Source organism: Entelurus aequoreus, linkage group LG23 (genome assembly GCF_033978785.1).
Source record: "Entelurus aequoreus isolate RoL-2023_Sb linkage group LG23, RoL_Eaeq_v1.1, whole genome shotgun sequence".
Taxonomy (NCBI): domain Eukaryota; kingdom Metazoa; phylum Chordata; class Actinopteri; order Syngnathiformes; family Syngnathidae; genus Entelurus; species Entelurus aequoreus.
This window is the reverse complement of record NC_084753.1, coordinates 38,471,512-38,499,362: the sequence shown is the minus strand read 5'-3', so window position 1 is coordinate 38,499,362 and position 27,851 is coordinate 38,471,512. Positions and strand designations below refer to the sequence as shown.

General features: G+C 39.3%; 4 protein-coding genes across 5 annotated transcripts in view; 2 read left to right on the top strand and 2 right to left on the bottom strand.

Moving 5' to 3' along the window:
- Positions 1 to 27,851, top strand: part of LOC133640869 (gastrula zinc finger protein xFG20-1-like) — a 177,378-nt gene that overhangs the window by 55,656 nt on the left and 93,871 nt on the right. The gene's annotated exons all lie outside the window — the stretch shown is intronic.
- Positions 1 to 27,851, bottom strand: part of LOC133641187 (oocyte zinc finger protein XlCOF8.4-like) — a 112,188-nt gene that overhangs the window by 48,577 nt on the left and 35,760 nt on the right. The gene's annotated exons all lie outside the window — the stretch shown is intronic.
- Positions 1 to 27,851, bottom strand: part of LOC133640583 (gastrula zinc finger protein XlCGF57.1-like) — a 39,846-nt gene that overhangs the window by 11,095 nt on the left and 900 nt on the right. The window contains exons 1-2 of one of the 2 annotated variants that reach the window (XM_062034077.1): positions 5,224 to 5,628; positions 3,307 to 3,573 (exon numbers count right to left, since the gene is read on the bottom strand). The exons of the other annotated variant lie outside the window; for it this stretch is intronic. Coding sequence (XP_061890061.1) covers positions 3,307 to 3,573; positions 5,224 to 5,326 — 370 coding nt within the window. The 5' untranslated portion in view covers positions 5,327 to 5,628. Of the gene's footprint in view, positions 1 to 3,306; positions 3,574 to 5,223; positions 5,629 to 27,851 lie in introns of those variants that run through there. 2 annotated transcript variants of the gene reach the window in all.
- On the top strand, positions 17,299 to 25,268 carry LOC133640685 (zinc finger protein 501-like). Its single transcript, XM_062034246.1, has 2 exons — positions 17,299 to 17,683; positions 23,158 to 25,268. Exon 2 carries the CDS (start codon positions 23,208 to 23,210, stop codon positions 24,576 to 24,578), a length of 1,371 nt encoding a protein of 456 aa, XP_061890230.1. The 5' UTR covers positions 17,299 to 17,683; positions 23,158 to 23,207; the 3' UTR covers positions 24,579 to 25,268.

Below are 27,851 nucleotides of genomic sequence, written 5' to 3'. Positions count from 1 at the left end.
TTGTGGAATAGCCTTCATTTCTAAGAACAAGAATAGACTGTCGAGTTTCAGATGAAAGTTCTCTTTTTCTGGCCATTTTGAGCGTTTAATTGACCCCACAAATGTGATGCTCCAGAAACTCAATCTGCTCAAAGGAAGGTCAGTTTTGTAGCTTCTGTAACGAGCTAAACTGTTTTCAGATGTGTGAACATGATTGCACAAGGGTTTTCTAATCATCAATTAGCCTTCTGAGCCAATGAGCAAACACATTGTACCATTAAAACACTGGAGTGATAGTTGCTGGAAATGGGCCTCTATACACCTATGTAGACATTGCACCAAAAACCAGACATTTGCAGCTAGAATAGTCATTTACCACATTAGCAATGTATAGAGAGTATTTCTTTAAAGTTAAGACTAGTTTAAAGTTATCTTCATTGAAAAGTACAGTGCTTTTCCTTCAAAAATAAGGACATTTCAATGTGACCCCAACCTTTTGAACGGTAGTGTATATATATATATATATATATATATATATATATATATATATATATATATATATATATATATATATATATATATATATATATATATATATATATATATATATATATATATATATATATATGTATATATGTGTATATATATTAGGGCTGCAACTAACGATTAATTTGATAATCGATTAATCTGTCGATTATTACTTCGATTAATAATCGGATAAAAGAGACAAACTACATTTCTATCCTTTCCAGTATTTTATTGAAAAAAAACAGCATACTGGCACCATACTTATTTTGATTATTGTTTCTCAGCTGTTTGTACATGTTGCAGTTTATAAATAAAGGTTTATTTAAAAAAAATAAATAATAATAATAATTTTATTTTATTATTATTTATTTATTTTTAAAAGCCTCTGCGCATGCGCATAGCATAGATCCAACAAATCGATGACTAAATTTATCGGCAACTATTTTTATAATCGATTTTAATCGATTAGTTGTTGCAGCCCTAATATATATATATGCGGGTCTGCTAACACAGACCCGCCAGCGTGAGCACATTACCCCTATACTAGCGTCCCTTCACTGGCTCCCTGTGCGTTACCGAATCAATTTTAAACTCCTACTATTTGTTTTTAAATGTCTAAACAACCTGGCTTCAACATATCTCTCCTATTATCGTGCTCTGTTTGTGTTGTGTTGTGTTGTGCTTGCTCGTTTCTCTTGTGTTATCTTTTAACCTGCCCATTGTACAGCACTTTGGCTACCCCTGTGGTACATTTTTAAATGTGCTTTATAAATAAAGTTGATTTGATTTGATTTATAAACAAAAAATATTTTTGTAACATTTTCCTAGTTTTATTTGGCAAGTTGAAAGAACATGGTGCCAGTATGCTGGTTTTTTTCCCAATAAAATACTGGAAAGGATAGAAATGTAGTTTGTTTCTTTTATCCGATTATTAATCGATTAATCGAAGTAATAATCGACAGATTAATAGATTATCAAATTAGTTGTTAGTTGCAGCCCTATTTTAAACCAATGTGAGTGGCACTGGGAGCAGGTGGGTAAAGTGTCTTGCCCAAGGACACAATGGGAGTGACTAGGATGGCAGAAGCTGGGATCGAACCTAGAACCCTCAAGTTGCTGGCACGGCCACTCTACCAACCGAGCTATACCGCTTGACTTATTTGTATTTGACTTTATTAAATGTATTTATATTATCATTTGGTGCTAAACTAAAGTCTTAACAAGCTGCTACGCTTCGTACTGCCTCTACCTCTGTCAGTACGTCTCTGCAGCACCCAGCATTGTCCCACCCACACAACCATCTGATTGGTTACACGCAGAGCGGTAACAGCCAATCAGCAGTGTGTATTCAGAGCGCATGGAGTCAGTGCTCACGGCAGAGGCAGGCAGAGAGGAGAGACGGTGCGGGTTAGCAGAAAGGTGTTTAGCAGGTGAGCATAATGCAGCGGACTCTCCCCAAATTACAATAAACACCTCCCAGTCAACATCACTATGAGCCCGTTGACGTTCTAGAAATATAAGCGGCAGCTCAGCTCGCTCGCACTCCTTGAGGTGAAGGCTAATTCGCTTTTAGCGTAACGTTAGCTCATTTTGCAATGTGTGCATGCGTGCGTGCGTGTGTGTGTTACGGACAGCAAAGCCCTGTCTGTCTGAGAGAAAGACAAGCATTATTGACCTACAGTTAACAACTAAGTTATTTCACTTGACCTTTTTCCTGTGTTGAAGCAGCAAAAAAGGACATTATGTTAAATGAAGAGTTTCTGTCTCTCATAGTTGATAAAATAATGTAAGTGCATCATAAAGCCTACATGAATTATTGCTATTGTACTATTTTTTCAGCTATAGTTACATTAATCATTAGTAATGGAGCAGCCTAGTTTTGAATGGCAGGGTCCCTGCTATCACATGTTGATAAAAATATAACATTTACATAATAAAAATCAACTACACGCTTCCCAAATGCTGTAATAAATTAAGCATGATGAGTTGAGCATATGTGTGCAGTGCAAGGTGAAATGCAGTTATGTCATCTTCTTCTCAATAACACGCACATCAAACGTTTGCGTGTTGTTGCTTCCTTATTTGTCATTATTCAAAGCTGATTTTAATGTGTAGCAGCGGCAGCTGAAGTCAATGTGACAACGTGTCATAGTTACGTCAGTCAGCTGGAATTAAAAATACAAATAGTTGTGTCGTTAGTCCAGAATCTTCACGGTCCTCATGGAGGACATAATCAGGAACCAGTACTAAAAAAAATGGTACTTGGTATACATCCCTAATCTTCACCACTAAACCTTTGAAATATGCTGACATATGTGCTGCTAAAGGTAAAAAAACAGTAGCCATATTGAATGTTTGCCTTCATTTGACCACGTGAGGTAAGGAGGACGGCCTCTAGGTCACATGGTTACACCCCAGCAATTACATTGTTGATTATATAGCTCGGTTTGTAGAGTGGCCGTGCCAGCAACTTGAGGGTTCCAGGTTCGATCCCCGCTTCTAGTCACTGTTGTTGTGTCCTTGGGCAAGACATTTTACCCACCTGCTCCCAGTGCCGCCCACACTGGTTTAAATGTAACTTAGATATTGGGTTTCACTATGTAAAAGCGCTTTGAGTCACTAGAGAAAAGCGCTATATAAATATAATTCACTTCACTAATTCACACGATGGATATGCATTCTTTTTTAAATGGACGTGTTAAAAAGCAAGTATATCTCCATCTTTAGTCATAAATGTGGCCCCCGGATGAACATGTGTCACAAACATTGTATTAGATGATATGTGGATGTTGTGCTTACTTGGACTGTGATGAAGCTGTGAGGACTCAGGTGGTTTGTCTTCATGCTCTTCAGTCTTCACAGAGACAACAGTCAGTGGAAACTTGGTGAGATCAGCCTCCTCCTGCCCTACAGGACACTCTCCCTCCTCTTCCTCTTTAAAATAGGGGGGCTGTGGATCCTCCTCGTCCCCTTTAAAATGTGAGGGCTGTGGATACTCTGAAGTGAAACTGTCCCCCTGCAGATGAGTGAGACATTCTTCTTGGTGTCCAATCAGCTGATGGTTGTCTACAGGATACAAACAAAACACATTTTAGCTCCTATATGCTAAATACTAAATCGTACAGGAAATATAGGGTTGTGGCTATTGAAAATGTAATTAATCAAGTGTTCTACTGAAAATGTTTTCGATTAATCGAGTAACTGGATAAAACATAGTGTTGCTTGGTTGAAGACAAATTTAAGCGACTTTAAGACATTTCACTTAATAATGAACGGCCAATTTGTTTGACATGGTATGAGATCAAGATGTCATCTTTAGATTAGGCTTTAATTTTTCGACAATCACACACACACTAGGTGTGGCGAGATTTTTATCTGCCTTTGACCCATCACCCTTGATCACCCCCTGGGAGGTGAGGGGAGCAGTGAGCAGCAGCGGTGGCCGCGCCCTGAAATAATTTTTACGATGATTTAACCCCCAATTCCAACCCTTGATGCTGAGTGCCAAGCAGGGAAGTAATGGGTCCCACTTTTATAGTCTTTGGTATGACTTGGTCGGGGTTTGAACTCACAACCTACCGATCTCAGGGCGGACACTCTAACCACTAGGCCACTGAGTAGGTGGATGTAGTAGGTGTTGTAGTAGGTTAATGGCTGCACCAATATGAAGGAAATAACAGGTCAGTATAGCTTTTACACAAGTATACAACTTGTCAAACCTGCCAGCTAGCAGGCTAGGTTTACAGCGTCAGTTACCATGGTAACTGACTCTGACTTTGTCTTACCTCTCTTATTTTTGGAGGTAAAACTCTCGAGCTTTACATACTCAGGAGTTTGCACTTAACCTGCTCTCTGGAATATTCCCCCGGTGACTGTGTGAGTTTTGTGTAAACATGTTGATACACATTGTTACAAACTGAGAGGAACATCAACCTCTCATAAATATTGTGTGTCTGAAACTGTCTCGTTTTTATGAACAACATACAACAATCAGTGCATCATCCTCACATGACAATTCATCTTCCTATAGACCAGGTGTAGGGAACCTATGGCTCTCGAGCCAGATGTGGCTCTTTTGATGACTGCCTCTGGCTTTAAGATAAATCTTAGCTGACATTGCTTAACACGATAAGTGATGAATAATTCCGCTGGTAATCACAGTGTTAAAAATAACGTTCAAAATATCAAACATTCTCATGCATTCTAATCCATTGATCCGTTTTCTACCGCACCTGTTCAAGAAGTCGCATTAAAGGTAAGAAGTATTTTATTTATTATTGGTTAGCTTCAGAATAACAATGCTATTAAAAAGAACAAGAGACTTATTATACTCTAAAAATGTTGGTCTTACTTAAAAATGCACGCATTTAGTTGTATTCATTGTTAAAAAAAAATATTATATGGCTCTCACGGATATATATTTTAAAATATTTGGCTTTCATGGCTCTCTCAGCCAAAAAGGTTCCCGACCCCTGCTATAGACTATCTATTTAGGAATAGTGTTAATAATAATAAATAAGTGTTCTACTGGAAATGCTTTCCATTAATCGAGTAACTGGATAAAACAAACTGTTGCTTGGTTTTTATGAACAACATAAAACAATCAGTGCATCATCCTCACATGACAATTCATCTTCCTATAGACAATCTATTCAAGAATAGTGTTAATAATAAATATAAAGTTAGTAAACATGTGAGAGTAAGAAGTAAACAAACCTGTTCTGTGTAACACAACTTGATGTTTTTGATGTTGTCGCTCCTTCTCCTCTTTTGTTGGACAAAGTTCCTCCTCGTACTCTGCTATCGTTCTTTCGCACATTTTCACACAATCACAACACTTTACACTCACACTTGATCTCTGCTTAGCGATGTGTTTTGATCACTTCCGCCTTCTTTGTTAGCAGCTAACAAGCTAAGCTAACTAGCAGGCTAAGCTAGCTCGAGAAGCATCAAAGTGCGCTCAGACTAATATAACCGGATGCAAACAGTTATTAACGATGTTTACTCTATTTAATAGAGTCTAATAAAGGACATATATGTGTACATGGACGCACAGATTAAGAACACTGAAGTTTGACGACTGCAATAACGTCTTCACCGTCAGACGCCATCTTGCTTTATCCTCGCAGTGTTTGGTTCGCGCGCAGTGTTGTCAGATATCGCGAGAGAAACAAGTAACTAGCGCTCTCTTGCAGATCTCGCGAGAGAAACAAGTACGACCGCCTCTCTCTTCTCCTCACTCTCACCTTTGACCTCACCATCTTCACCTTTGCACTGATGAGGTGTCTCTTGTCTTCCTCTATGAAGTGCGGGGACAGCCGCTGTTTTTCTATATCCTTAAAGTGGGGGGCTGTGGCTCCTCTTCTTTCACGTGGAGGTGCTGTGACCTCTTCTGCTCCACACTGGAGGACCCCTCCTGCTGCTCAGGTGGACGATATTTTTCACAGACGTCTGCAGGACACAAGAAGACAAACACATGCTGGGATCGAAATAGATAAGATTTTACCAATTCAGATTTTATTTTCGATTCTGCTTTTACAATTCGGTTATTTGTGGACTCACTTTTGCTTTCACATTCAGTAAAAAGGAGAAGAAACAGGTCGATTAGCATCAACTTTGACTAGTTGAGAAGTAACATGAGCGTACAAAGCCAACAGTGAGGTCTTAAGAGGCACAGATTTTACGGGTCCCCCATGAGGTGCCAGAGGGCCCTAAGGACAATATTCTGCTTTGAAAATATCTATAAAATGAAAATATTTTTGGCAAGAAATTAACAAAATACTACACGTTATTTTGTGGCAATTACAAAAGAATGTCCAGTATAATTCTCAGGACATTCAATCAATCACAACTGGACTGTTAAACTGAACATATATACATAAATATACAGTATATATATATATATATATACATACCCCGCCTTCCACCCCATTGTAGCTGAGATAGGCTCCAGCACCCCCCGCGACTCCCAAAGGGATAAGCGGTAGAAAATGGATGGATGGATGGATATATATACATATACACATGCATATATACAGTCACGATCAAAAGTTTACATACACTTGTAAAGAACATCATGTCATGGCTGTCTTGAGTTTCCAATCATTTCTTATTTTTTTGTGATGTAGTGATTGGAGCACATACTTGTTGGTCACTAAAAACATTCATGAAGTTTGCTTCTTTTATGAATTTATTATGGGTCTGCTGAAAATGTGAGCAAATGTGCTGGGTCAAAAGTATACATACAGCAATGTTAATATTTGCTTACATGTCCCTTGGCAAGTTTCACTGCAATAAGGCGCTTTTGGTAGCCATCCACAAGCTTCTGCCTGAATTTTTGACCACTCCTCTTGACAAAATTGGTGCAGTTCAGCTAAATGTGTTGGTTTTCTGACATAGACTTGTTTCTTCAGCATTGTCCACACGACTTTGGGAAGGCCATTCTAAAACCTTCATTCTAGCCTGATTTAGACATTCCTTGACCACTTTTGACGTGTGTTTGGGGTCATTGTCCTGTTGGAACACCCAACTGCACCCAAGACCCAACCTCCGGGCCGATGATTTTAGGTTGTCCTGAAGAATTTGGAGGTAATCCTCCTTTTTCATTGTCCCATTTAAAGCAGCAGTTCCATTGGCAGCAAAACAGGCCCAGAGCATAATACGACCACCACCATGCTTGACGGTAGGCATGGTGTTCCAGGGATTTCTCCTCCAAACATATTGCTGGGTATTGTGGCCAAACAGCTCCATTTTTATTTTATCCGACCACAGAACTTTCCTCCAGAAGGTCTTATCTTAGTCCATGTGATGTCAGATGTAACAAAAATGGAGCTGTTTGGCCACAATACATTACATTATATACATTACAATCAATTGAAATCGGTACGATACCACCTTTGAAAAGCACCGCTTCCGCTCTTTCATCTGAGTGACTACAGGGTCGAGGCGCACACACAAAGTGCATACAAGCAATAACATGTTGAAGAGGAAGAAAGGCAAAAAACTACAATTCTACTGGTTAATAATGAGGGTGTGAAGTACAATATGGAGGTATTTGGGCTTCAAAACTAACAATAAAGGTGACGCTTTAAACAAGGAGGCACCGCGTTGCAAGTACTGTTTTACACCTTTCCTGCTTGTTGGCTCCCAAACCGTGGTCGAGGAGAGACTCTTAATGGATCCGTGCCGATACAGCATCCATATATATATATATATATATATATATATATATATATATATATATATATATATATATATATATATATATATATATATATATATATATATATATATATATATATATATATATATATATATATATATATGTTTTGGAGCCCCTGCCTCAAAATAAAATTATGTTTGTTTATAATAATGTTTATTGTTTGTATAGTCTATTATCATGTTTATTTTGTGTATGTCCTACAATAATGTTTGTGTGTATTTCCTATAATCATGTTTATTGTGTGTATATCCTATAATCATGTATATTTTGTAGATTTCCTATAATCATGTTTATTGTGTGTATGTCCTATAATCATGTTTATTGTGTGGATTTCCTATAATCATGTTTATTGTGTGTATGTCCTATAATAATGTTTATTGTGTGGATGCCTATAATAATGTTTATTGTGTGTTTCTCCTATAATCATGTTTTTTTTGTGTATGTCCTATAATCATGTTTATTGTGTGTATGTCCTATAATAATGTGTATTGTGTGTATGTGCTATAATAATGTTTTTTTGTGTATGTCCTATAATCATGTTTATAGTGTGTATGTCCTATAATAATGTTTATTGTGTGTATGTCCTATAATCATGTTTATTGTGTGTATGTCCTATGATAATGTTTATTGTGTGTATGTCCTATAATAATGTTTATAGTGTGTATGTCCTATAATAATGTTTATTGTGTGTATGTCCTATAATCATGTTTATAGTGTGTATGTCCTATAATAATGTTTATTGTGTGTATGTCCTATAATCATGTTTATAGTGTGTATGTCCTATAATAATATGTATTGTGTGTATGTCCTATAATAATGTGTATTGTGTGTATGTCCTATTATCATGTTTATTGTGTGTATGTGCTATAATAATGTTTATTGTGTGTATGTCCTATAATCATGTTTATTGTGTGTATGTCCTATAATCATGTTTATTGTGTGTATGTTCTATAATAATGTTTATTGTGTATGTCCTATTATCATGTTTATTGTGTGTATGTCTTATTATCATTTTTATTGTGTGTATGTGCTATAATCATGTTCACCTATAAAAACACCATAGTTGAAGGCATACTTGCCAACCCTCCCGAATTTTCCGGCAGACTCCCGAATTTCAGCGCCTCTCCCGAAAACCTCCCGGGACCAAAATTCTCCCGATTTTCTCCCGATTTCCAGCCGGAGCTGGAGGGGGCGTGGCTTAAATGCACGCCCCATCCAGCTCCATGCGGACCTGAGTGAGGACAGCCTCTTTTCACGTCCGCTTTTCCACGATATAAACAGCGTGCCGGCCAAATCACGTTATAACATCTACGGCTTTTAGAGAGTGCACAACTGCGCACACAACAAGGAGACGAAGCAGAAGAACGAGGAAGATACAGCTATGGCGACGCCAACGACGAGTAAGATGAAGAAATACGCTTGTAAGTTCCAAAACGAATGGAAACAAGAATTTCAGTTTATCCAGGGCAGTTCGAAGGGGAAGGGGTATGCTGCCTGTAAATTTTGAAGAACAGACTTCTCCATTGAACACGATGGCCGAACGGATATACTCAGTCATGAACGGTCAGCGAAGCACAAAGCGGCGGCAGCGCAGCACCGGTCCCAGCCCAGTATTATGGGCCACCTCGCTAAATGGAGACCCGATGGTGTAACATATGCCCAGACAAAGATGGCTATGCTGATAGCTGGAAGCAACATCCCGTTCTAATTTGCGGGTGTCTACAACATATCCGTGAAGGATATGTTCCCGGATTCAGAGATCGCTCGCCAGTACGCAAATGGCAGAACAAAGGCTACTCAAATAGTGAAAGGTAAGTGTTTTTTTTTTTTTTAGTAAGCAGCAAGCACAGTACAGTTAGTAGAACAACTGTGTTTTCATTACTGTGTATTTGATAGGTAAATATATGTATATAGCTAGAATTCACTGAAAGTCAAGTATTTCATATATATATATATATATATATATATATATATATATATATATATATATATATATATATATATATATATATATATATATATATATATATGTGTATATATATATATATATATATATATACATATATATATATACATATATATATATATATATATGTATATATAAAAATATATATATATATATATATTTATGTATATATATATATATATATATATATATATGTATATGTATATATATATATATATATATATATATATATATATATATATATGTATATATATATATATATATATATATATATATATATATATATATATATATATATATATATATATATATATATATATATATATATACATATATATATATATATATATATATATATATATATATGAAATACTTGACTTTTGGTGAATTCTAGCTGTAAATCTACTCCTCCCCTCTTAACCACGCCCTCAACCACAAACCATGGAGCCTGTCTCAGATACAGCCAATGAGGTGTCAAGTTTGAAGTCACGTGACTCGGGTCTTGCAAAACAGCACAAAAAAGGCAATTAACTTTGCTACCTGGGGATAATACAACATAATTAACATTTAAATGCTGCTTGCTGGATGTTTTCAAACTATAGAAATGATTCCAATGGTTAAAATCTGCACTTTTGAGTGACATACGAGTTAGTAGGTGTCATGACATGCAGTTCAAGTGACTGTGGTACACAATGTGACCAGCAGATGGTGCTGGATAATGATGTTCAAGTAAACGTAAGGAAGAAGACACAAGCGCTGTTTCAACCCTCTGCGCATCCACTCGGCGCAGACGTGATCCCATGTACAAATATCGCGACATGCTAATTTAGCCGCTATCAAAACAACTAGCCCGTCACTGCTGATTTCATTTCAACAATTAAAAATAGGAACTTGATAGTAAATAAAGCCACGTTTCCACTGCTGGATGCTGTGTTCAATCGTGTCCATGATGTTTTAACGTTTAGGGGACGTGCTGTCATGAAATAAATAAAACATATTCCGGTGGTGGTGGTCAATTTCACTACTCCATAGGTACCGGAAGACTACGTCACTTCCTGGACTTACAATTGTTTTTACAAAGGTGCTTTTGAAACGTCACATTCTGTGATATTTGAATATTTTATTTATGTTTTGTATAAAAACTAGCTTACATAGGAGTAAAAGGGAACAAGAATATAAACATGAACAAGGGGTGGATGTAAAACATCAGGGAGTATTATGGCCACAATTTCAATCACTTTCACTCTTCTGTCATTGCAATGAATGACGTAAGGGGGCGCCACTGACTCACATAATGTGATTTATTTTTTAAATGTTGATTTTTTTTCTTAAACAAGCCACTTACTTATTTTTAAATGATCAGTATGTTATCTTTTATGTGACATTGTTATTCAAGTAAAGATTGCAAAAAAGAAAACTATGGTAGTGACAACATGAAGGAACACAACTGACGTAAAACAAGTAAAAAGGAACTGACGTTGTCTTTGCACACGCGTGCATTGATCAAGTCTTCCTGAACCGACCGTGCAGGGATTCTAAAACTGTGGTATGTGTACCACTAGTGGTACGCGGGCATCACCTAGTGGTACGCCAAATATCATTTCATTATTTAAGTACTGTGTTTTATTTTCCTACATGCAAACACAGTGTTACTGTTCAAACTGTGTGTAATGTTACAGTAACTAAAAATATTAAATATACTTGTTAAATAATGTGTCTTCCTTGTTTTTAATGAATTATTAAGGCCAACTATGCTACTGTATTTTAATGCTGTTCATCATGGTGGTACTTGGAAACCCAAGTATTTTCTGAGGTGGTACTTGGTGATAAAAGTTTGACAACTACTGACGTAGTGACATTGTAAACTACATTGGCAGACACCATTTTGTTATACCCAAACGGCGTCTGCTCATACATCACGCTTCCAACGAGATCCCGTTTTTTCCCCCCCGAGTTAGAAAGTTCCAGAACTGTTCACGTTATACCATCTCATCTCATTGTGGATCATGTGAATGTTTGAAGTGGAACTAAATGTGATCTCTGAAAGGGGTACACATTATTTCCAAAGCAGGGCCCCCATCCACATATACAATACTAGTACATATCTGATGAAAAACAACATTATTTTGTTATTTTAATTATAAGTGTGCCAAATCACCTATATTTGAACATTATCTAATGGAAATGACTGCTGTCTGATAATCACATTAATAACACAATAACAACCATGTGTCTGAGTACACCTATTCATCAAATAGCGGGGGGCGCTGGAGCCTATCTCAGCTGCATTCAGGCGCAAGGCGGGGTACACCCTGGCCAAGTCGCCACCTCATCACAGGGCCAACACAGATAGACAGACAACATTCACACTCACATTCACACACTAGGGCCAATTTATTGTTGCCAATCAACCTATCCCCAGGTGCATGTCTTTGGAGGTGGGAGGAAGCCGGAGTACCCGGAGGGAACCCACGCAGTCACGGGGAGAACATGCAAACTCCACACAGAACGATCCCGAGCCCGGGATTGAACTCAGGACTACTCAGGACTTTCGTATTGTGAGGCACATGCACTAACCCCTCTTACACCGTGCTGCCCCACGACAACAAATGATATTTCAAATAAATAAACCATATTTGACTTTAAATCAGGTATATATAAAAATAATTAACTAGTACTGTTTTTAATGCACTTACCGAATTTACTGTATAAACTGTTCAAGCTAATAGCATTGTTCTTTACTTAAAAAACAACAACTTGACAATAGTTATTGTATGCATTTTGGCGTAAAATGCAATGGGTGTATTTTTCTGTGAGTGTTTGGAGTTATTACAGGGAACTCAGCTACCATTATACTTTACAATGCTAATTGCTTCTCCTCATAAATTGTAGCCTGAGTGTTGGATATTGTAATATTTTTCAGGGCTGTTTGGCTCGACTGTAATGTGTGCACTAAACACATGGACTGATACATTCTTGCATTTGCACTACAAGCTACATTATTGCATTCTCCTTATATTGACTCCTACTAGTCATGCTGCATCCTTTCAGTTATATTGAATGTATATGGAACTGTATGTCTGTGTGGAAATGTTAATGTTTATTACTATGCTGGAGTGTAATTATGTTTTAATTGTCATCCAGAGTGTGTGTGCTCCTTTAAGAATGGCAGTATGTGAGGTGAGTGACTGAGTAAGTGAGTGGGCAAGTGAGGTGAGGGAGTGGAAGTAGTTAATGTGCAGGAGCGTTAGTAGCTTAGTGGATGTCCGGTTGGCTTTGTGGAAAACATAAATAAAGTGACAGAGTTGCAACGAATCGACAACTGTTGGGTCGTCATTCCGACCCAACAACGGAACTGTAGGACCCACTGCCGGGTAAAGTGGAGGGTGTTACCCCCGACGATACATCGGCCCTGGAGGGAATGTCTCCCCTGCGCTCCTCGACCACTGTCTGGGAGCTGACAATCAGGAAAGGTGTACAATTCTGCATCCGAGAGAACACAACCATTGCAGCCCATCCATGCATTCATCCATTTTCTTCTGCTTATCCGATGTCGGTTCGCGGGGGCAGCAGCCTAAGCAGAGAAGCCCAGACTTCCCGCTCCCAGCCACCTCATCCAGCTCCTCCCGGGGAATCCCGAGGCGTTCCCAGGCCAGCCGGGAGACATAGTCTTCCCAAAGTGTCCTGGGTCTTCCCCGTGGCCTCCTGCCGGTCGGACGTGCCCAAAAAACCTCCCTAGGGAGGCGTTCAGGTGGCATCCTGACTAGATGCCCGAACCACCTCATCTGTCTCCTTGATGTGGAGGAGCAGCGGCTTTACTTTGAGCTCCTCCCGGATGACAGAGCTTCTCACCCTATCTCTAAGGGAGAGCCCCACTCATTTGGGCCGCTTGTACCCGTAATCTTGTCCTTTTGGTCATAACCCGAAGCTCATGACCATAGGTGAGGATGGAAACGAAGATCGACCGGTAAATTGAGATCTTTGCCTTCTTCACCACAACGGATCGATACAGCGTCCACATTACTGAAGATGCCACACCGATCCACCTGTTGATCTCCCGATACACTCTTCTCTCACTTGTGAACAAGACTCCGAGGTACTTGAACTCCTCCAAATGGGGCAAGATCTCCTCCCCAACTTGAAGATCTCACTCCACCCTTTTCCCGGGCGAGAACCATGGACTCGATCTTGGAGGTGCTTATTATCATCCCAGTCGCTTCACACTCGGCTGCGAACCGATCCAGTGAGAGCTGAAGATCCTGGCCAGATGAAGCCATCAAGATCACATCCTCTGCAGAAAGCAAAAACCGAATCCTGCAGCCACCAAACCGGATCCCCTCAACGCCTTGACTGCGCCTAGAAATTCTGTCCATAAAAGTTATGAACAGAATCGGTGACAAAGGGCAGCCTTGGCAGAGTCCAACCCTCACTAGATACAGGTCTGATTTACTGCCGGCAATGTGGACCAAGCTCTGACACTGATCATACAGGGAGCGGACCGCCAGAATCAGACAGTCCGATACCCTATACTCTCTGAGCACTCCCCACAGGACTTCCCGGGGAACACGGTCGGCCATGCATCCAAAATGTAACATCATCTTGAGGACAAGCAAAGTGTCTGTTGTTTTACAGTTTAGTAATCTATTTAATAAGAAATGTTCAGAGAATACTTTTTTTTTGAGTATTTATTTGAGGCTTCAAAAGACAAAAGTTGTCTGTTTACAGGAGAGTGTCGGTGAGGCACACACATTTTATCTTAGCTCAGGAATGCATGGGGGAAGGGTTGGAGATAAGCGGGAAACTCTTAGTTAGGAAAAGTAAACACACTCTAAGTAAGGCGAGACATTAGTCTGAATATGATGCATCTAGCAAAGTGAGACAGGCAGAAGAAACAAAGCAATACAGCATAAACACGTCAGAAAAAATATTTGAAGATGAATCTTTGACCAAAACAAGTACCACGAAAATGTTGATTTTTGCTTTTACATCATCAGTAAGCCAACCTTTGCCCCAGGAATCACAGGATATAGATTCACAATACAAGCACCATGTTTGCACCAAAACACACGCACACACACACACACACACACACACACACACACACACACACACACACACACACACACACACACACACACACACACACACACACACACACACACACACACACACACTTACACGTGGCACAATAACACATAGTACCATAAATCAAAGCTAGAACCAAATAACTGTCATGACCTGTCATAGTAGGTCAGACCTAGTTCTGGTTTGTGTTGTAATGTTCATGATTGCTGCTCACATGCTTAGTATGTATTACACGTGACACATCCTCGTGCTGCAACGTGACATTCATGCATGACATCACTCATCAGGCAGAAATAAAGTAAATATTGCATGTTTTCATTTATGACAAACACAAAGATTTTAACTTGGATTAGTGGTTTGAAAATAGTAACGCTTTACTTGTTACTGAAAAAAGGTGGTCATATCAGAGCATTGCGTTACTAAGTAACACGTTACCAGCATCACTGGATGTGCCCCAGTATCAGGGGCGAACTAATCAACAGTCTTAGGAGAACTTTATTCAAAGTATTAGAACAAGACTGCAGTTCCTGTGAGGAGCCAGGTCAGATGTATACTTCCATTTGATGTCATCGACCCTTGTCTGAAAGTTGGACCTTGAAAATTGCTGTATGTCATCGTATCAAATAGGACACAGATGGTGCCATGTCTCTCTTACACAGTGTCAGTCAGTTTACAATTTTGGGGCCCTGTTGCTCACCAAAATACTGACTTAATGGACCACAATGGAAACAAGCCTTTTGGCTTTTTGTGCCATCCATTTGCCTTTTTAAAGCATTACATGGATTCAATTCTTCAAGATGTCAATAAACTTCTCAATCAATCAATCAATCAATCAAACCCCCCACTTGGCCGTCAGTGTCCTGTCCGTTACAACTTCTTCACAACTCCCCAAGATAGGAGACACTCAGCATCCTCGGGAAGTCGACCCCAGGGGCTGGCCTATGTATGTTTATGTGGTGTTTTATGAGCCCTCACATTCAGTGGATGTCAGCATGATGGGACATTGTATACCAGAGACTGACTGGGTGAGGACACACAAGGCCCACGCAAAAGAGAAACAACATTATTTCTACAAAACACCAATTCTGATGCACCATTAGATACTGAAGTGAACTAATTAACTCATATTATGTTTTGCTTATGGTGAAGGTTTATATTCACCTTGGAGAAAGCGAAGAACCAAGTTTAAGTAAATAGTAGTATTTCAGTTTGAGCACATAATAAGATAAGGCCCCTTAGTTTGACTTTCACAGGTGGGCTGGATCACTCCTCATAGGGAAGAGGCCCTAATTTGGACTTCGGAATGCAGAAGTGATAGCCCTATCCTTGAAGCCCTAACCTTGAGAAAAGACTAAATGTCATAATTCTTTCCCTTGAAGCAGAGACAAATGTGTGTGTGTGTGTGTGTGTGTGTGTGTGTGTGTGTGTGTGTGTGTGTGTGTGTGTGTGTGTGTGTGTGTGTGTGTGTGTGTTTTGGAGGGGTCCAAAGTAATTATAGTGGGGGCTGTGTCCTAGTCGAGCTTTATGCTTAGCAACACCCCTAGTGGGAGGTTCCAGTTTCTGGATCATCTGAGAGGTCACAGACATGTTCTCTTCTGGAGGAAGATGTAGGCTATTCTCGCCCTTTTCCAGCTAAAACGAAGAGGCATAGTATCTAAAAATAATAATAAATACCTTCCCTGTGATTGATAATATCTACATTCATCATTGCTGAAGGACTTGTGATGACACATCTAGTCCTTGGAGGTGAACTGGTAACGTCAACATGAAGGACTGCAATAATTTCTGAGTCAAACAATATTTTCTGTCTTATCAAAACTACCACATTGAGAAATGACTTGCAAACAATTATTACTTCTTCAAAAGCATGTCCCACTTCTTCTTGTGTAAACTTCAAAATGAAAACAGGAGACTTGAGGGTTTATACATAAAATAATTTTACAGAGGAGATCAAGCTTATTTTCTTCCTTCATATTACTTACATTTCTTCCACAAAACTCACATTTGTATGCACATCTGTATAATGGATGATAATGAACCAAAGCTGCTAAAATTGTTGATAACTAGATGACTAAATGTTCTACAGTCAGACATTCGGTTGTTTGTAATTTCAAGTATAGTATCTGCTGGAATAGGAAATCACATGTTCTGTAGGACTGTGTAAGGCAAGCCAACAGCCAGTTCTTATAAATAGTGGTCCATCTTTGTGGTGAGATAATAAATTATGAGCATAAAACACTATAAAACACGTGTGGCAGATAAAAGGAGCGAAAATAAGTGCATTAAAAACAATATTTTTTCATTATTTATATATATACCTGATTAAAAGTCAAATACGGTTGATACATTTGGAAAAAAAATGTCTGCCATGTTTTTTGTGTAGACACCATGAAAACATACATTTTGAACGGTTCGTTCATGACTTGCCCATCACTGACTCTTTGGCCCCGCCCCTAAGTGACGCATGCGTGGAGGATATGCGCTTTGCAGCAAAGTCCTCCTTTACTCCACACACGCTTCTAAGCCTCGGCACATCTCCTCACATCGCTACTAACTACACTTTATTCATCCTCCGTGTCAGGATAAACTCCACTCGTCTCAGTCAACTTTGGAGATTATCAGGCCCGCTTAGTTTGCTAGTTGTTTTAGCGCGCTAGTTAGCTTAGCATGCTAGTTAGCTTAGCCTGCTTGTTAGCTGCTAACAAAGAGACGAGGATTTGATCAACACATCGCTTAGTTAAGATCAAGTGTGAGTGTAAAGTGTTGTGATTGTGTGAAAATTTGCGAAAGAACGATAGCAGAGTACGAGGAGGAACTTTGTCCAACAGAAGAGGAGAAGGAGCGACAACATCAACTATTGGAGGCTGTTTTCAAGAAACATCAAGTTGTGTTACACAGAACAAGTTTGTTTACTTCTTACTCTCACATGTTTACTAACTTTATATTTCATCATTAACATGAACATGACGTGTTAGACTAATTTTGATGAATAGGTGTACTCAGACACATGATTGTTATTGTGTTATTAATGTGATTATCAGACAGCAGTCATTTCCATTAGATAATGTTCAAATATAGGTGATTTGGCACACTTATAATTAAAATAACAAAATAATGTTGTTTTTCATCAGATATGTACTAGTATTGTATATGTGGATGGGGGCCCTGCTTTGGAAATAATGTGTACCCCTTTCAGAGATCACATTTAGTTCCACTTCAAACATTCACATGATCCACAATGAGATGGGATGGGATAACGTGAACAATTCTGGAACTTTCTGTCTAACTAACTGAGGCCCAAAAGGCACTGCTTGGGGGTCAAAGGGCGTGGGACATTCGCTCCACGACCTTGAAGGGGCCTGTCCACTTGCACTTGATGACCTTGACCCACTCAGTGGGCGGAAGGGAATGTGGAGTGGCGGGCTGCCGTCCTGGAATCTGTACAGAGGAACTGGCACACAAATTCTGAATCTGGTCATAATACGATTTTGGTTTTACGCTGACATCCTAAAACCTCCTTCAACATTTTAAATACACACTGTAAGTATATATGTAATTTAGTAACATTCTTAATAACATGCCATATTGCTCATTTTAAAGGCCTACTGAAATGAATTTGTTTTATTTAAACGGGGATAGCAGATCTATTCTATGTGTCATACTTGATCATTTCGCGATATTGCCATATTTTTGCTGAAAGGATTTAGTATAGAACAACGACGATAAAGATTGCAACTTTTGGTATCTGATAAAAAAAAAGGCTTGCCCCTACCGGAAGTAGCGTGACGTAGTCAGTTGAACATATACACAAAGTTCCCTATTGTTTACAATGATGGCCGCATGAAGTGAGAGAGATTCGGACCGAGAAAGCGACAATTTCCCCATTAATTTGAGCGAGGATGAAAGATTTGTGGATGAGTAAAGTGCAAGTGAAGGACTAGTGGGGAGTTGAAGCTATTCAGATAGGGAAGATGCTGTGAGAGCCGGGGGTGACCTGATATTCAGCTGGGAATGACTACAACAGTAAATAAACACAAGACATATATATACTCTATTAGCCACAACACAACCAGGCTTATATTTAATATGCCACAAATTAATCCTGCATAAAAACACCTGCGTGTTTGTTATGCTAGCTCCTAGCTCCTCTGCTAGCTCTTAGCTCCATAGAACACGCCAATACAATTCAAACACCTGATCAACACACACAATCACTCAGCCCAAAAGACCGTTCACCTAACCCAAGGTTCATAAAGCTTATATATTTTAAAAAAGTTACGTACATACGCAAAAAAAAGTTGCGCACATACGGTCAAGCGATCAAATGTTTAGAAGCCAAAGCTGCATACTCACAGTAGCACGTCTGCGTCTTTGTCATCCAAATCAAAGTAATCCTGGTAAGAGTCTGTGTTGTCCCAGTTCTCTACAGGCGTCTGTGTATCGAAGTCAAAAGTCCTCCTGGTTAGAGTCTCTGTTATCCGAGTTCTTCCATCTTGACTGCATCTTTCGGGAATGTAAACAAAGAAGCGCCGGCTGTGTACTGTTGTTGCTGACTACGTTCGAAAAATACGTCCATTTCGCACCGACAACTTTCTTCTTTGCTTGCTCAGCTTCCTTCTCCATAATGCAATGAACATGATTGCAACAGATTCACGAACACAGATGTCCAGAATACTGTGGAATTATGAAATGAAAACAGAGCTTTTTCGTATTGGCTTCAATGTGGAAGGCATACCCGTGTTCGCCGGGCTACGTCACGCGCATACGTCATCCGCAGAGGCGTTTCGAACCGGAAGTTTAGCGGCAAATTTAAAATGTCACTTTATAAGTTAACCCAGCCGTATTGGCATGTGTTATAATGTTAAGATTTCATCATTGATATATAAACTATCAGACTGCGTGGTCGGTAGTAGTGGCTTTCAGTAGGCCTTTAAGCATACAATGTAGGGCTGTGAATCTTTGGGTGTCCCACGATTCGATTCAGAATCGATTGTTGGGGTCACGATTCGATTCAAAATCGATTTTTTTTTTCAATTCAACACGGTTCTCGATTCAAAAACGATTTTTTTTATTTATTTTTTTTTAATGAAAACAATACACAACAATAACATAATAATGCAATACAATTTCAAAACCAAACCCAATTTTGCTGCCGGTGGTGTTAGTGGATGATCCTTTTCCTCTGATAACTGTGGGTGGTGTCTGTCCAAGTGAGCGCGGGGATTTGAAGTATTCCCAAAATACTTAACTTTAGCGTTGCAAAGTCTGCAAATTGCATGAGTCATGTCAAGCCCTTTCTTGCCACGGTAAAATCCAAAGTGTCTCCAAACGTTTGCTTTCAAAGCCCGCGGAGGCGGTTGTATTTCTTTAGGCTGCTCTGTGTCTTTGTCTTTGACCTGCATTTTAGCGGCAACACTACACTGTACACTCCCCTTAGTACTAGCTAGCCACCAGGTAGAAACGCTGCTTATTGCGCAATACCTACGGTAGCCCAGAAGGCACATACACATTGCCGGGAGCGGGGGAAGAAAATTGATTTTTGAAAAATGAGAATTGATACTGAATCATACAACGTGAGAATGGCAATTTGAATTCGAATCGATTTTTTCCCACACCCCTAGCTGACATGCAAGCAGAGTAGTAGATTTTTGTAAAAAGCTTTTATAATTGTAAAGGACAATGTTTGATCAACTGATTGCAATAATGTAAATTTGTTTTAACTATTAAATTAACCAAAAATATGACTTATTTTATCTTTGTGAAAATATTGGACACAGTGTGTTGTCAAGCTTATGAGATGCGATGCAAGTGTAAACCACTCTGACACTATTGTTCTTTTTTTAATTGTTTTTATAAATGTCTAATGATAATGTCAATGAGGGATTTTTAATCACTGCTATGTTGAAATTGTAACTAATATTGATACTGTTGTTGATAATATTCATTTTTGTTTCACTACTTTTGGTTTGTTCTGTGTCGTGTTTGTGTCTCCTCTCAATTGCTCTGTTTATTGCAGTTCTGAGTGTTGCTGGGTCAGGTTTGGTTTTGGAATTGGATTGCATTGTTATGGTATTGCTGTGTATTGTTTTGTTGGATTGATTAATTTAAAAATAATAATAATAATAATAATCGATTTTTTAAAAATGAGAATCGATTCTGAATCGCACAACGTGAGAATCGCGATTCAAATTCGAATCGATTTTTTCCCACACCCCTAATACAATGTCTGCTCTAACTGGGACGCCGACTGATGGGATGTTCATATCTTCCCGTTTAGATGAAGAATTAGTCCTTGCAAAGGGATAAAAAAGGGTGGGTGCAAAAGAGCGTATTTTCATGTCTTTCTTGCCATCTCCAGGTTTGAGTTGGATGTCAAAGTTGACCAAGTTGTCTGGTTTATGTCCACAACCTTCACCATATAAGAGAAGCATGATTTATAATCTAGAATTAGCTTTCACCATCTTAGAGGCGAGAAAGCAGCTCAGTATGTCAATATATATATATATATATATATATATATATATATATATATATATATATATATATATATATATATATATATATATATATATATATATATATATACTACCGTTCAAAAGTTTGGGGTCACATTGAAATGTCCTTATTTTTGAAGGAAAAGCACTGTACTTTTCAATGAAGATAACTTTAAACTAGTCTTAAATTTAAGGAAATACACTCTATACATTGCTAATGTAGTAAATGACTATTCTAGCTGCAAATGTCTGGTTTTTGGTGCAATATCTACATAGGTGTATAGAGGCCCATTTCCAGCAACTATCACTCCAGTGTTCTAATGGTACAATGTGTTTGCTCATTGGCTCAGAAGGCTAATTGATGATTAGAAAACCCTTGTGCAATCATGTTCACACATCTGAAAACAGTTTAGCTCGTTACAGAAGCTACAAAACTGACCTTCCTTTGAGCAGATTGAGTTTCTGGAGCATCACATTTGTGGGGTCAATTAAACACTCAAAATGGCCAGAAAAAGAGAACTTTCATCTGAAACTCGACAGTCTATTCTTGTTCTTAGAAATGAAGGCTATTCCACAAAATTGTTTGGGTGACCCCAAACTTTTGAACGGTAGTGTATATATCGCTAATACAAAATGTAAATGGAGTATTGTTGGCAGTTTTTAGATGGTTATTTGGAGGACTTTGTGGGTCTAATAGAGGAGCTCCCATTGACTCCGATGTAAGCTGATTTTTGATCATGTTTATTTACTCATTAGAATTCATAAAAAATTAAAACATATGTCTTACATAAGGATTGTGAATGATAGGCGACATTTTAAAAAAGTGCAGTTTCCTTTGAATTTGTCAGATAAGTAAACAGTCCTTCAAATTAAAGATGAAAAACAATTGAGGTTGTTTATAGATATTATCCACAATAAAGTTCTCTCTCAGTCGTCCTCTGAAGAGCTTCCATCTGAGTCTCCAATCATTCTGGTTCTCCATACACCCGGCCAGCATCGTAGAGCTTTCAGCTCCCGCATCTTTCTTCAGTAAAACTAAGCACACAAGGGAAAGTAAATTCATATACACATTAGGTACACGTTTGTGTAAAAATCATGTTAACCACCAAAATATTGTCACGTTCTCCTAAAGCCAATGTCGAGTAACCTTTGGTGAGCTGACCGTATCGTCACACCCTTAGTTGAAAGCACACCAACCCCATGACATGACACTTGCACGTGATGTAGAACAGTAGTACAACATTTTAAACGTACACACACATCTGAAGAATATAAAAAATAAATATATTTGGGGGGCCAAACAAAATGACTCGGCGAACCAATGTTTGGTATGTGCGATATGACCTCAAATCTATATCCTCATAACAATATATGTCACGATATATCATTTAGTATATGATTGATAATAGAAGAATTTGAAAGCGGGTTACAAAAGCTCCTAATTTGGCAGCTGACATATGCAGTAACATATTGTGTCATTTATTTTGTCGAAGCTATTATTAATAATGTACTTGTTTATTTACTATTAATATCTGGTTACTTTATTTGAGAAAATAATACAGGAAATTATATAATATTTTACTGCATATTTCAGCAACTAAATTAGGAGCCTCTGTAGCCTGTTTTAAAATGGTTCTATTAGTAATTTTATATGAAATAATATGTCTCAAAATCAATTTTAAACCATATCGCCTATCCATAGTAAAAAGTCCTGTCGTCCTGGTTTGTGTTTATTTTCCTGTGAATAATGTTGTAAAGAGCAGCGTGTTTGTGCGTCACTGAGATTTCAAGACAGTCCATACGATAACGTGTTTTTCCTAAGTGCATGTAAAAGTACTGAATGCATTGTGTGACTGAGCAGAGATGGTGTGTTTGTCTTGCAGACGTCTGTGAAGAACATCTTCAGCCTGAGCAACAGAAGTGGAGCTTCAGGATGCGGACGGAGGAGCCACATTCCACCCACTTTAAGAAGGAAGAGGAATACCCACTGATCCCCCATTTTAAAGAGGAAGAGGAGGACCCACTGACACCCCATTTTAAAGAGGAAGCGGTGGATCCACTGAGAACTCACATTAAGGAGGAAGAGGTGGATCCACAGACACCCCATCTTAAAGAGGAAGAAGAGAACCCACTGACCCCCCATTTTAAAGAGGAAGAGGAGGACCCACTGACACCCCATTTGAAAGAGAAAGCGGTGGATCCACTGAGCCCTCACATTAAAGAGGAAGAGGAGGAACACGGCATCAGTCAGGAGGGAGAGCATCCTGAATGGTTGGAGGAGTTCCCAGTGACTGGTTTCCCTGTGAAGAGTGAAGGTGATGAGGTCAAAGGTGAAAGTGAGGAGAAGAGAGAGGCGGAGCCTCCAAGCAGCAGCTCAACTCAACACATGACAACAGAAGCTGATGGAGACCACTGTGGAGGATCACAAGCAGACAAGCTCTTAGCTCCACTATCAGATAGTGAGGACACAACGTCACACTCTCCTGACACTGATGATGAAGACTCTAAAGATGATAAGACATGTCACACTGACAACACACACTTCACATGTTCTCACTGCGACAAAACTTTTAAATCTCCTAGTAATTTGAAAAGACACATGAGAACACACACTGGAGAAAAACCCTTTTTATGCTCAATCTGTGGTAAAGGTTTTATACAAAGTGGTTATTTGAAAGCACACATGAGAATACACACTGGAGAAAAACCTTTTCTATGTTCAATCTGCGGTAAAGATTTTACTCAAAGACCCCATTTCAAAGCACACATGAGAATACACACTGGAGAAAAACCTTTTTCATGTTCAATCTGCGGTAAAGACCTTACTCGAAGAGACCATTTCAAAGCACACATGAGATTACACACTGGAGAAAAACCTTTTTCCTGCTCAGAATGTGGTAAAAGTTTTGTGATAAATCAAAGTTTAAAGGCACACATGAGAATACACACTGGAGAAAAACCTTTTTCCTGCTCAGAATGTGGTAAAAGTTTTGTAATAAATCAAAGTTTAAAAGTGCACATGAGAACACACACTGGAGAAAAACCTTTTATATGTTCAGTATGTGGTAAAAGTTATAAAGAAAGACAGCAATTAAAATCACACATGAGAACGCACTCTGGTGAAAAACCATACTCCTGTTCAAGCTGCAACAGAAGCTTTCGTCACCTAGACACTCTTACAGTACACATGAGAACACACACAGGAGAGAAAGTGTTGAGTTGCAGTGTGTGTGGTGAAAGATTCTCTTATAAGTACCAGTGTAAGAAACACAAGTGTGCTGGTGAGAACAGCAGCAGAAAATGAAGATGCAGGATTTGAGATAAACTGTCAAAACTTTAACTTTGACTTTCTAACAACATCAGCACATATAACATGTGTGACAACATTGTTGTGTGTGTAACACAATCTTGTTATAATTCTAACATTTATAGATTAGACACTTCCGATTAGTGCTATTATTTCAGTCAAGTACATGAGTTAATATACACATTTGTGTACTTTAAAATGAACAGAACAATTTGACTGAAAAGATGAGAATAAACAGTACATAAAATATGTTACATACAATAAACATTTTGTGTAGATATTCATAATTCACTTTTATATTTATTCATAATAGTGTTTTATATATGTTTTTTGAATAATGAAGTGTTACATATTTTATTTTCTAATTGTAGATTATTCCATAGATGAACTCCTTTATATGATGTACATATTTGTTTTACATGTGTTCATACCTTTGCTTTTGAGTACACATAAATCCCTCTTAGTTCATATTTACTGGTTCACATCTGAAACATCTTCTGGACCACTTCTGGAAGCATATTATTATTTACTTTATACATCATTTGAACATTTGTCTTTTATACAATTTTAAAATGTGTGACTTTTTGAATAATTAGTTGGATCTCTATAATCCATTCTATTAATTGTCTTTATTACTCTCCTGTGTAATATGAATATTGTTGTGTGATTGTTTTATATGTATGTCCCCAGACCTTTATGCAATAAACAATGTATGCTTCAACTAAAGTTGGGTACAATAAATGTAGTTCATAATTGTGGTTTTGTATTTTATTCTATTTATTATCACAGTAAATTTTTTAATTTGTCTTTATAGGACTTACATGTAGTTTCCATCTTACTTCATCATCTAGATTAACTCAGCCTGGAGGATGTGTGTAATGTTGAGATGTATTGGAGATGACTTGGTTTGTTTGGATGTTGTCAACCTGTCAATTGTTCTATTTAAAAATGTTGTGAGATCTCGCGAGAGAAAAAATTCTATTACTTCTTCTTCTTACTGGCAGTTTGCAGCCATGACTTGAAAGGTTCATACTGCCACCCACCGGACTGTAGAATGAAGTGTGGGCCATAGGTGTTAGAATAATTATGTATAATTTATCACACAACTCTTATGCTTAAGGGCTGCACTTTGGACACACCTGCTGTAGGCTACGAGGAGCTAGCAGCTACACAACAGCTAAGCTAAAACAGCACATTTAAGCATATCAAATAATTATAGTTGCTTAATACGTACACAAAGTCTCCAAAACAGAAGTCGGATAGAAAGTATCCAGTAACAAAGGTGTCCGCATCATTCAACTTTCTGCCCCATGAGCTTGACGTAGTGAATTATTGTGGCCACTAGGTGTTGTGAAAGATCAAATTGAACAATTGCAAAAGCATCCGTCATAAGGTTAGTGTTTTTTTTATATTTGTGTCAATATGTGTAAGCATCCTCAGCCTTCCCGGTAAGGTCTATTTAGGTGTGCTGGAGAGGAGTTTATGCCGGATAGTCGTACCTCGGATTCAGGAGGAACAGTGTGGTTTTCGTCCTGGTCGTGGAACTGTGGACCAGGTCTATACTCTCGGCAGGGTCCTTGAGGGTGCATGGGAGGTTGCCCAACAGGTCTACATGTGCTTTGTGGACTTGGAGAAGGCATTCGACCGTGTCCCTCGGGAAGTCCTGTGGGGAGTGCTCAGAGAGTATGGGGTATCGGACTGTCTGATTGTGGCGGTCCGCTCCCTGTATGATCAGTGTCAGAACTTGGTCCGCATTGCCGGCAGTAAGTCGGACACGTTTCCAGTGAGGGTTGGACTCCGCCAAGGCACCGATTCTGTTCATAACTTTTATGGACAGAATTTCTAGGCGCAGTCAAGGCGTTGAGGGGATCCGGTTTGGTGGCTGCAGGATTAGGTCTCTGCTTTTTGCAGATGATGTGGTCCTGATGGCTTCATCTGGCCAGGATCTTCAGCTCTCACTGGATCGGTTCGCAGCCGAGTGTGATGCGACTGGGATGAGAATCAGCACCTCCAAGTCCGAGTCCAAGGTTCTCGCCCGGAAAAGGGTGGAGTGCCATCTCCGGGTTGGGGAGGAGACCCTGCCCCAAGTGGAGGAGTTCAAGTACCTCGGCATCTTGTTCACGAGTGAGGGAAGAGTGGATCGTGAGATCGACAGGTGGATCGACAGGTGGATCGGTGCAGCGTCTTCAGTAATGAGCAGAGCAGCTTTATTTGTCCATTCTTAACATGTACAAGACACATAAGAACTGAAATTACATTTTCGGCACAATCCCGCTAAGAGCAGACATACGTTACAGGGAGACAAGACGGGACCGCCAACGGATCAGCCACTTAGGGCGCTCCTTAAAAAGGTGGGAAAAAGGTGACATTGGGAAAGCGGGAAGAGTAAAAAAAATATCAGTCTGAGGCTGGACCCTCAGGAGTGGTCCAGACTGAGTCCGAGGAAAAAAACCTCACATAGCATGGCACACATAAACATGCTACATGTAATCACAACAACTCGCAACAGAGTCATCCAACAGGACCCTGGAGGCCGGCAGCCGCTGTTAAGCGCTACTCAGCCCCCACAACCCCGGAGGAATTAAGCAGTGGTGAAGGCGTTGATTTGGGGAGGGGCGTGTGCGTGCATGTATGCCCAATTTACTTGGGTGAGATGTTGGAAATGTCTTTATGGGCCGAGGCCGGCCCCAAGAGTTCAAGAGTTCAAGAGTCCGACCCAGGTGCTTTTGAAAAAGGGAAGGTCAAAAGCGTCCATCTTTGAGGAGTCCTCAGGGGAGTGTTTTCAAACAGCCTGTTCCTCAAGGCCATTCAAGGGAGTCAAATCGTAGATTAAGATGTTGTTTTTTCTTCGAGCAGTCAAAACAATGACATTCCTGCTCTTGTGTGCTGGCTTCGACAGTTCCAATTTATTCTTTCTCTGCAAACATCAAGATGGAATCCATTTTGCGATTCAGCAATCGCTCCAGTCTGTGATCCCACAGCACGACCCAATCCTTCCATTGCGTTGAACAGCCTGTTGGCCCCTTGAGTGGCTGCCATCGTCTTCAGAATTTGACGATACACCAGAGCAATGCCCAGCCCAATCAGCAAATGCCCTGCGATCACAGCTCCAAATAGGTAGATGTCTTCCACGTCCTCGATGGAAAGGACTGAGAGGCACATGATTCTCCAAGTATTCCAGGAATCTCTCACGTACCCCGCAGCAATGGTTCCATCAGGGCAGCCAGGCTCCCCTGAACCTCTTTTCCTTACTGTGTCAATTGCGTCGAG